The sequence below is a fragment of the Trachymyrmex septentrionalis genome, unplaced genomic scaffold (genome assembly GCF_001594115.1).
Source record: "Trachymyrmex septentrionalis isolate Tsep2-gDNA-1 unplaced genomic scaffold, Tsep1.0 scaffold62, whole genome shotgun sequence".
Lineage (NCBI taxonomy): Eukaryota > Metazoa > Arthropoda > Insecta > Hymenoptera > Formicidae > Trachymyrmex > Trachymyrmex septentrionalis.
Window position 1 is genome coordinate 3,158,771 of NW_017305800.1, and position 11,084 is coordinate 3,169,854.

The window sequence follows — 11,084 nt, forward strand, 5'->3', positions numbered from 1 at the left end:
TAGTCGTTTAGCAATTTAATTAAAAGCACGAACGTGGAGAGCGAAATGTTGAATTGGATGACATATAACTGAACTCCAAAGTAGGTATGCAATTACATGTGCTTAGGGCTAATTAAGATTGCAAGAGATACATAAGAAGAAGATAGACGCGGATGATAACGATCGAATGCCGCAACGTTTTTCCTCGGATGTTCGTAGGAATGCAAGAAAGAAGTTAACGTTGAAATCCCGAGATGATATTGCCCCGATAGTTACCGGGGTTACCAGCCCAGAGCTCTAAGCGCGAGCTCGGTACCGAGCGCGCTCGATTTGGTCGGGAAAGAAGTTACACCGCAGTTACATCCAAGGCGAAGTAACGTGCAAAAAGCCCGAGCATCTCCGACGAGTACCGAGAGGAAGTAAGAAAAGAGGGAGAGAGATGGAGAGAGGCAAGCCGTGGAACAACAGAGTTTTTCGCGATCGGCAAAGTATTGTCCGTCGTCGTACTCTCGCGTCTCGTCGGAACTCGAGAGCGGGATCGTGCGACCGTGACTCTGGAATCATCCCTAAGACCTTAGACCCCCGCGCAACAACGTCCGCGCCCAGCCATCACCAACACCGTTCCGCGCAATCTCTCTCTCTCTCTCTCTCTGGTATCCGCCAGCATCAAATTACAAGTTCCTCCTCGATCTACGATCCGCTGTCGTCGTCGCTCGATTGGTACCCTGCGAGGGAACGATGTTTTCTGTCAAGTTTGCACAACGATCACGGACGAACTCGTTCAGACATAATGATTCCTGTCGCCGAAGCAGCAACGCAAATTCGGCATTCACAATAATAACGTGGCTCTTTCGTGCCGCAACGATTGCAAAAAAAATCAAAGAGAAAATATGTAACGCGTATCATATATAAAGAATATTCCCTAGACTGTGTTTAAGAAGAAATCGGAACAATATATGCAACCGCATAAAAGGATCCCGTCTGAGTTTACAATCGTGGGGATCGGCGCGAAAGACCCTCACGCGATTGCCTAACAAAATATCACGGAAGAAAAAGACTCGTCCTTCGTCGCGAGCCAGCAGGACTGACAGATCTGCCGGCTACACTCCTTGCCCTAGCCCGGCCACTGTGGACTCCGTCGTCGAATCCTTGGAGCGAGCAGCCCCATTCGGGGCAATTCTTTGCCGTCTCGCGTGTATCCTTAGTATGCAACGTATGCAGTCGGTTGTTACCGAAGGAGTGGTTTGCTGAGCGGCCAATGGCGAGTGCTCGAGCTAATTCTAGGGTGCCGCCGCCGCGCCATCTTTGCATCATAATGCTGTCCCCCCGTGCCCCGGCGCTCACTCGCGTTCTCTCTCCCCCCGTTTCCTCTTCACCGCCCCTCCCGTCACTGCGAGAAGTCTGCCCCCTTCTTCCTCCCTGCCCCGCTGCCGTCCCGCAACCTCTTCCCTCTGCCCTCCTCGTCCTCCTCTCCGCCCCCACCCTCTCCCACTTTCTCTCCACCCTTGTTTCGTTTTGCGTGAGAGAGAAAGAGAGGACGAAGAAGACGAAAACATCAGGTGAAAGAGAGAGAGAGAGAGAGAGAGAGGGAGAGAGAGAGAGAGAGAAAGAAAGAGCGAAAGAAAAGGAACGAAGAAAACGTCTCGGAGGCGCGTTATGCCAAAGTGGATAAGGAGAAGAGTGCACGAGAGGGAAACGGAGAGTGTATAAGGCAGGGAGGAAAAGGAGGGGCACACGGCCATGGTGAAGAGGTAGAGGGGACGAAGGGGTTGTCTGCGCCTTGTCTGCCGGGAATCAATCACGTATCAGTGATGCTCAACCAGTGGCCACCTGCGAGACACGATCGATAGGATCGCGATACCTGTTTACGATGGCTCATCGATGGTATCCGCTGTTGTGTTACTTTGAACCATAGAATCATGACGGATCCGTGAATGTTGAATTTTGGTCGAAAATCCGAGCGACAATGACATCGCTTCCGCGACGTTTCATCATGCACGTACGTATACACACACGTACATACAAACACGCAACGAGATTCAAGACAAAAAATTCTTGATATTCTCGCGACGCCGGTGTGTGGCCGAATGAGAAATACATTTGCATCTAAAGTGGATGGATGCTTTTGCACGACGATTTATTTCCACGGCGGCAATACGATCCTCTGATTACCGTTCCAGAAATGACGCGCGAGTGGAGGGCGATTAAAGCCGCGTGCCCTAATCTCCATGCTATACCGGCGCGAAAGCGAAGGGAAGGTAATGTCGTCGTACTCGAGTACGCCCACGGCGACGTCGTACCTACGCCTCGCGCTACCGTCTTACCTGTCAGGGTAGGCTAATGTTAAATCGAGAGAACGCGAGCAAGAGCTACCGTCTTCCGCCGAGCCTACCGTGCTGAAGAGAATCACGGCAGATCCATTTCGGCACGTCAATCGACTTGTACGAAGAATCCGAACTAATGCATATAGAGTTTCAGCCACGTATTATACGTGGCTGAAACTCGAAGAAGATTAATTCAATGTATATATATATTTTTAAATAAGTTTTATTTTATTTGTTTTTTTTTTTTTTTTAAATAAGAATTTTCGACACTTCAAAGAAGCGTGCATTTGTGATATCGTTTTTTGTCTTCGACGGTGTCTCGAATGATCGAAGAAATAGAATCGAGGAGGCGTAATCGATCGAACCTTAATCTTTTTGCCCTGAGGCATCTTTTCGCGGGATTCGGGCGCAAGAACCGGTCAACGTCTCATCGGACGGGGACGCGCCGCGCCACGCCATTCTTCGTCGAACCCGGCGCAACGAGAAACGATTAAGGCAGAATCGTCGTCGAACAAAGCCAGAACCCGCGAGAGAGAGGTCGAGCCAAAAGTGTCGAGGGCCGAGATGAGCCCGAGAGGAGATACAATGGCCGGACGCGCCGGTTCACAATGACGGAAAATAATTAAAGCGGCCAGGGGGAAGAGAGGGCCCGTTCAAAGACGCCGACGCGGGGGTCTCTCGACCGATCAAACCGATCGCCTATGCGCTGTATCTGAGCGAACCTACGCGCACACCCGTCACCGTGACGAATCCAAGCCGTTCTACACGTGTACCTAACGTTGTGCGCGCGCGCGCAAGTTACCTGTATGAGTTCCGACACGAATTTGTGTGCGCGCCAATCATGGTGGATTGATTTCGTATACGTCTGCATTGGCGACAAAGAACGGGACATTGGAATCCGGAAAAGAAGTCTGAAAGCGCGGCGACCAGAATGAATGGTCTGACACGAAAGAGCGGGCAAGCCTGCATTGTTGTAATACTTGCGGTAAACGGCAAGTTGCCTTGGAATGCTTCGTGACATAATTTTAAAACAAGTACAAAGAGAAACTTTATGATAGATTGAAAATTCGTCTCGGTCAAATTACGTTTTTTTTCTGCTGAATTTATTTTAAAATTAAATCGTTTTGAAAAAAAAAAGTTATACACACACACACACACACACACACACACACACACACATAATTAATTGTTTATTTTTCTTACATGTTTTATTTTTCATTAATATACTTGTTCCCGTTGATTATCCAAGTATCGTCAAAGTGAAGTAAAAAGCGAAGAAATTGATGAATAACGAAATGCAAAGAGCAGTTTATCCTTCTTATCGTATTTTTTTAATATACTCGTTTGCATATATTCGCTTTAGCTTACTCATATATTATGCAAACGCGGGAGTCCAGTGCAAGCTCCCTCTGTATCTTTTTAACGGCGTGACTCACTGTGAGAAATCGATAAACGATTCGTCTCGGGTGTTCGACTCGACCGGCTACCGTCGGATTCACGCACGGTAGCTGACGAGACGATCGGACCCCCGCTTAGACGTGTACTTTGAGTTTTGGGGCCCGCCGTGCTCGGTGTGAAGCCCCCCGCTGTAGAATGATACGCCAGGATAATTCCATTGGACTCTGACCACGCCGGGGTTCCGCCACCTGGGGGACGGAGATGGTCAGCGCGAATTTGCCGCGTGTTTCCATCACGTCCGTTCGGAAATGTGTGTCGACATTCACGAAATATACAATACGTTACAAATAATAATCTTTAGCCTATCAATCATGCTACAAACGATCGCATTGTTCTTTGTTGCAGTGGTTTATCAGAAACGGTTAAAAAAGGAGCGGCGAGCGAGGAAACGGCTGCAGGAGCAGTTGGACCTGGAGATCAAGAGGCGCACACAGTTGGAGGAGGCCCTCAAAGCCACGGGCGCGTCCTCGGAGCAAGTCAGAGCGATTACCGGTATGTGCGAACCGCCTTCTCTGTTCTCTGAACAAGTTTTCACGACAGATATATATACATATTGTATACATCATCGAAATTGGAAATTGCCATTTACCTAAGAAGATTACACTTGAGAGCTTCAAGAGAAATTATACTTATAAAACGCTCTGTTCTCTCGCGCTGAAAACTCTTTGCTAATATCTTGTTCTGCAAAAAAAAGAAAAAAGAAAAAAGAAAAACGTCTCAATTTTCATCACGTAGATTAGACACGAGATCGCTGCAAATGGACGAGTTTTCTTAGGATTTCGCGAGCTCGTCGTCAGTCTCTCCGTTAAGAGCCCCGGGGCCAGCGGTGATCTCGGAATAAATTAATTAATACGCCGAGGCAGAGCAAACAGCCTGACACCCGGCAGAATATGATTCCTTACTTATCCCCTGCCGGCGGTGCAATCCCTCTCCGTCGTCGGCTGGCTGATGGCAGCCTGTTCCCTCTCCGCCCTCTCCTCCTCCCTCTCCCCCCCCCTCCCCCTCCTCTGTTGCCCCTCTCCCCCGTTGTTCCAGCAGCACCTTGACTAGGCACCGCGCGTCTCGCCCCACGATCCTCCGGCAAGTAGAAGTAGCAGCAACAAGCGGCACGCCACCCTTCTTCCTGTCACTACCAAAACTCAAACGCGAAACCCTTTAAGTGAAATCTCTTATTCCGATATAATGTTTCGTCCTGGCCCTCCTTCACCCCTCGCCCCCCCACCGTCCTCTGTTTCCACCTCATCGTTTTCGCGCTGCCTCCGTCGCCGTCGCCGCCGCCGTTGCCGCCGCCGCTGCTGTTGCCGCTGCCGTTCACTGGTACCGCTGATTAATCCTGTCAAATCCAGAGAGTCGCGATACTAATTTCAAATCAAACGCGGCACGTCACTCCGCCACTTGGGTGTCGGAGCGAGTCGTGCGATGGTCACGATCTTATGGGTTACTTGGAAATTTCGCTTTCCTGCTGACGCTGAAATTTTTCCATCTACTCCGCCCGCACGTCAATATGTACGTCGACGAAAGATTTAGAGACGGAGACGACTTTTTTTTTCCCTTTTTTTTTTTTTCTTTCAACATCGCGATAATCGGTCGACTGCCATCTTTCTATGACGCAGAAAACGTAACGGCGGAGGCGCGCACGAGTTCGGAGCCGCCGGAGGCTAGCCCGGTACATTCTCAGTCGCAGCAGCAGTCGTCGCAGCAACAACCGCCGCAGCAACCCCTTCAGCAGCAACAGGCAGCGGCCCAGCAGTACCGGGAGGCGCAAGTACCGCGTCCTTCCCAGCAACCGTCGACGCCGGAGAAGCCCGCATGGGGATACGGGCTGGATCTCATCGGTAGCCAGGCGTCGGCCTTCTGGCAAAACTACCAAGGTCAGTTCTTCCAACGGCACGCCACTTCACCCTCGTCGTACCCTGTTGCGTTCGATTTCATCGCCGACTCCCAGCTCCCACGGTGTTCCCCACGGAACCGCGCCTCTCGGAAAAATAAACGGGGAATACTTAAGCCACTTATCGTTAACGGAGGATCGCGATAGCCATGTCGTTCCCGCCTCCGCTTCTTCCTCCTTCCCGATATATCTCGAAACATCCCGGCCGTGTGTCCCAATACGTTGTGCGTTCCCTTCGAGTTTCACTATGTCGTATTACAATTACACCTCGGCGAGATGTTCCGGAATGAATTCGAAAACGTCAAAGAGTTGCCCGATGGGAAAGAATAAAGCGGCCCGAGGAAACTAGTCTGCTATCTACATTATAAAGTTTACGGTAATTCGAGAAAGTAGCAGTCGCGTGTTAGGAACTTGAGGTCAAGGGAGTACGGGAAGGGGGAAGGACGATTCGAGGATACACAGGCTCAGAGCCAGCGGCGGGATCCGCTAATTCGGATAATCGCATTCCCGTATTAGGATCCACTCAATTTTTCTGATCTTCCGGCCGAGTGCTTTCGATCCTCGATTACCCTGACAAAAAAAAAGAGAGAGAGAGAGAGAGAGAGAGAGAGAGAGAGAGAGAAGAAAAGAGAGGAGATTGACCCCGAGGGCTAGAGAGACGGTGGAGCGGACGGTGGTAGTATGTCGTGGTGGTATCGTGCAAAGTAAATTATTCGAAAGATCTCGAGCGAGAGCAATCACGCCGCCGGCAATAACAACCCCGTGCACGAAGAGGGTAGGAGGAGGGAGGGAGGGGGGAGAGAGAGAGAGAGAGAGAGAGAGTGAGTGAAGCAAGGAGAGGGGGAAGGAACCGAGCAGGTCCTGACGAGGAAACACGAGGTATTTGAATAGGGTCCCGCAGCCGCTCGGGCATCATGATGCGGAATCCATTTGCAATAAACAACGGAGATTTAGACAGGGGTAACGCGGGAGAGGAGAGACAAGTCGAGAGACGAGTCGAGCGTAGTAGCGTCAAAATGGAAAGAGGGGATGGGAGGGGTGACCATCGGGTAGGAACACGGGGAAAGAGGTGGTTCGACGTAATGTCGTCTGAGGTGGGTACTTACGCCACTGAGGGGACCTCGGGGGCCGCCGTCGCCGCCGCCGCCGCGTCTTCGAGTCATGCATTCTATACGAGCGATGGCTCTCATTCTTGTCACATTGTCAATAAAGAAAGTATTTTTCGTAAGTTTCGACCGTAACTGATAAATCTCCTCCGTTACAATCTCCGAAGATCTTGTTGATTCGGCCGTTAAAAGATATTTCGCGTATTAATTCTAACAGCGAAACGTTTGCCATTGAAATATAGGTCGATTCTTCTTACCTTCGAGATCTATCCTTCATCGTCGTCTTCATCAGCTGATCCTAAATCCCTACCAACTCTGGCTGAGTTCGAACCCCTTTTGTGGAAGAGTACCTACCGCTTTCAATGTCGGCGTCGTATCCCTTACTTTTCCAAATAATACAATCACAGTCTCTCGCGACCGCGTCCTCCCCGCACGTATAGCGCACTTACATGAGCGCCACTGGCTGTAATGCAGAGTTTATGCACATCTCTCGCAAGTAAGGAAGGAGCCGTAATTTCCCCGGCGGCCAACGCGGCTCTCGGTGGCGTTACCTGTCCTCCCTTCCTTCTTCCACTCTCACGTTCCCTCCGCCGCTTCCCTTAAACCTCCTCCAGCCTCCCGCCCTCTCTTACTTACGCGCTGCTCTCTTCCTTTCTCTCTCGCGCGTGCATACACGTACGTACGACGCCGTGTACGTGCACAAGTATACACGACGCGCGATTCCTCCACGTCGTCCACCATCCACAGAGTACGACGAAGCACTCCGCCACGCTTTAATATTCAGACTATATGCAATAATTTCGCAGCAACCATAACCCCCCTCTCCCCCCCCTCCCTCTGCCTTCCTCCTGATTTCGCAACACTCTTGCTTTCTCCGTCTCCCCCCCCCTCCCCCCCCCTCTCTCTCTCTCTCTCTCGCTCTTTCCATCCTCCTTCTCGAACCACCATCTTCAGCTTCACCGTCTCTATCGTTTATTTCCTCCCCCCCCCCTTATTCCTCCTTGCCTAACTCGTCTGTTTCTCCCCCCTCCCCCCTTCCTATCCTGCCCAACCGTGTTTCTTCCATCGCACGAGAAGAGACGTAGCACGTACGAACACACCCACACCGAGACTCTGCGAGATTGCTCCACGGTGTGGTGCGCTGTACCTCCATCTTCCACCCTGCGACCGCAATCACTCTAAATCGCCGCGCGGGCATTAATATTTGATGGACCGAAGTTCTCGGGAATTATTCGAAATGGAAATAATCGCGATCGAGGCAGGCCGGTATCATTTTTCACATCGATGATGTCTCGTGAGATCAGCATCAGCGTACAGCTACGGCTTTAACGTCGTTAAACGCTAAAGCCCTTTTAGTCTCTACACGCCGCGCTTGGGCGCTTCCACGAATGAATTAACCTTGAATACCGTGCGGTCTACAAACTGAAAAAGAGAGAAAAATGAAAGTCAAACGTTGTCGAGAAGTAAAAAGTTTTAAGCTTCAGTCCCGCAAATCAAGCGTATCGCCTCGGGAGGAAAAATGACAACGGCGACGACGGATGGACGGGCTCCGTTGAGCGCGCGCGCACGCCGGATTATTTCCAGCTTTCCAGCCGCCCACGCCGGCCGAGAAAATGCGAGCGTCGCACCTGCGTACGTGCACGTGCGTACGACCATTACGCGGAAAGACAATAACCCCGCGGAAGAGTGATAAAGCGTGTGTGTGTGTGTGTGTGTGTGTGTGTGTACGGGCGATATAAAGGCTGAAGGAAGCCGACGCGCTGACGTGGGCGGCGTAGCTGGAGGTAGGGCGGCGGAGGGCTTGGAAACATCCCCCGCCTTGAATATATCCACGGGGCACGACGACGTGGTTTTCCGGCGAACAAGCCGGGACAGGAGAAATCGGACAGGGAAGACAGGAGGCGAGGGGAGGGGGGAGGGGAAGGGGAAGGCGAGGGCAGCAGAAAGGTAGAGTTTCGATCTGAACGCGAGTGGTAGCTCGCGTGGTTGCGAGCTGACGGTGAGGTAGGTATTGTCAGGAATATCGGGGTTTGTTCCAAGACGTCCTCCCCGCACGGTGACCACTACTCACTCGGAGCGTTCTCTTCTGCTTTCTTACATTTGAAGAATAACGAATAACAAATCTAAAAAATGATGATCCTTCAGGGTGGATTGGACACGTTTTTTTTTTTTAGAAAAGTGTAATTAAAATTTTGTTCACCTTGCGACAAAGGAGATAAATCGACCGACGTTATTTTCGGAGACTTCCAAGTTTACTACGAATACATACGGAAAAGAGAGGGAAGCCTGTCCTCGACTTATTTTGCGACGCCGCAGGCGCCGATTGGAAAGGCGCCGGATTGTGAGGGGATTAAATTCGTTACTCGAGAGCTTTGACGCGAATGGCATACGGAAGAGAGAGATTTTTATGCGGCTCGGAGAAAGAACAATTACCGAGCGAGACTCATCGATCGTTCTGGATATCGTCGATTTATTTTCAAATATTATTGATGACGTTGCCGAGAGGCGGACTTCATCGACGAGTCGTGATCGAATTAATAATGCGTTTGTATTTTTTCCGAACGGACGAATTGAAATTGATGCGGGAGTGATGACTTGTTGTGGCATTTCGATTTCGCGGTATAGAGAGGAGAGTGCGGGCGAAAGAGGAGACGGAAAAGAGAGTAAAGAGATTGAGGTAGAGGATGGTAGGTGATCACACTTGACGGAAATTTGAAATTATAAGATTCGTGCGATTCGAAAGCGAGGAAGAGAGGCCCGGGCACCGGAGATTCATCCTCATTTCTCTCCTCCTGCATCCTCTCTCCTCCCAGTTCCTCTGCTTTTTGTGTCCCCGCGCTGCTCCATGCGGCTCCTTGATTCATACAATTTCATGGTCGGCTTGGCGCTCAAGCGCCTATCCCCACCCCTATTCGCAACTTCCGTTCACCCCTCCTTCCTATATATCACGCTTTCCGGCCCTCTGCTTTCCGTTCGCTGCTGCTGCTGCTACTGCTGCTGTTCTCCGCCTTTCAAACCTCGTTCGCTTTACATAAAGATCAGAACATTAAAAACGCGACGCTACACGAAATCAACCCTCTAGACCCTTCCCCGCCTCCCTTCCCCTTTGTCTTCGTCACGTACCCTATATCCCTTTTTGCTGGCGAACGTCACTAACCCCTCGGGTTCTTCGAGATTCTCGAGTGAGCGAGAGCATTCAGCCAATTACCATCGTTCCGATGTGATACTTAAATTGCTTTTTTCGCCGTTCGCGCAAGAACGAAACATGTCGAGTGCACTCATCACGTTGACGATTATATCCGATATCCGGCGCCGCCGCGGCAAATCCGGTTAAATCTCAAGGCCGTCGTTCTCGGCAGGTCTCGCGGAGGAAAGTTTCTCGGCTGTGTAATCGCAAAAAACTTCCGTACGGAATAAAAAGCACGAGTGTGTCTGGCGAGAGAGCTTGCTTATCAATTGCGAGTTATCGTCTTCGGACGGAATCCATCTCGTCGCAGACCGGGTTTTCAGGGGGAATATAATAATGAAGTTCGCGTACGCGCGAGAGCGAAGGTGTACTCTCGATCTTGGGCGAACAATGCGCGGGAGTTTTTCCAGTTCTTGCGAGCCGACCCCCGACTTGCGGCCGTGCATTCTCGCCCCGTCCTCGGTTTCGATTCGGTTCGTTTTCTTCTTCTACGCCGTGAGGCAAGGTGGCCTCTCCTCGCGGACCGCATTGTGTCGGAGTTAATTACGTGCGGATAAATGCGGAGTCATAGAGGGGCGAGCCCTCTTCTTTTTCAGCGGACGTCTTTTTTAGGGGGGGGCCCTCGCCTCACGCCACCCCCTCGCCTCTACCCCTCCTCCTCCTCCCCACCCCCCCATCCCCTCCAAAAAGCCAGGGTGATACGGCGCGCGATGCGACGGCACACAATACCAACCGTTTAGGGCCCCGGCCCGAGGCCCCCGTATACGACGGCCACGGCCTGAAATTGTTTTCATTGTCCGGACGATTTGTCAGGGTGTGTAAGACGGTAGCGAAACTATTAGCGGTTCATTCTTCTTGGACTCTCGAGATACGCTGTCCGCAGAATTCCACGGGACCGAGCGACGAGCTCTCTTCTTTCTTCATTCGATACGCTACGCACGCAACGATACCCGCGAGAAATCGCGAATCTGGATTTCCAAGTCGTCGGTCGCTGTGCACGTCACTTTCTTACGTCGGACGGACCGGCGGACAATATGACGGTGGCGAATGTCCGCCAAGTTATTAGAATGGAAAAAAACGAGAGACGAGAGAATACCCCCTTCCGCCCCCCTTCTCCAAAAAAAAAAAAAAAAAAAAAAAGA

General features: G+C 51.1%; 1 protein-coding gene across 1 annotated transcript in view; it reads left to right on the forward strand.

Annotated features, from left to right (window-relative positions):
• Window positions 1-11,084, forward strand: part of LOC108752915 (dachshund homolog 2) — a 204,410-nt gene that overhangs the window by 188,946 nt on the left and 4,380 nt on the right. Inside the window, 2 exon segments of the mRNA XM_018494127.1 lie at window positions 4,107-4,253; window positions 5,375-5,632. Coding sequence (XP_018349629.1) covers window positions 4,107-4,253; window positions 5,375-5,632 — 405 coding nt within the window.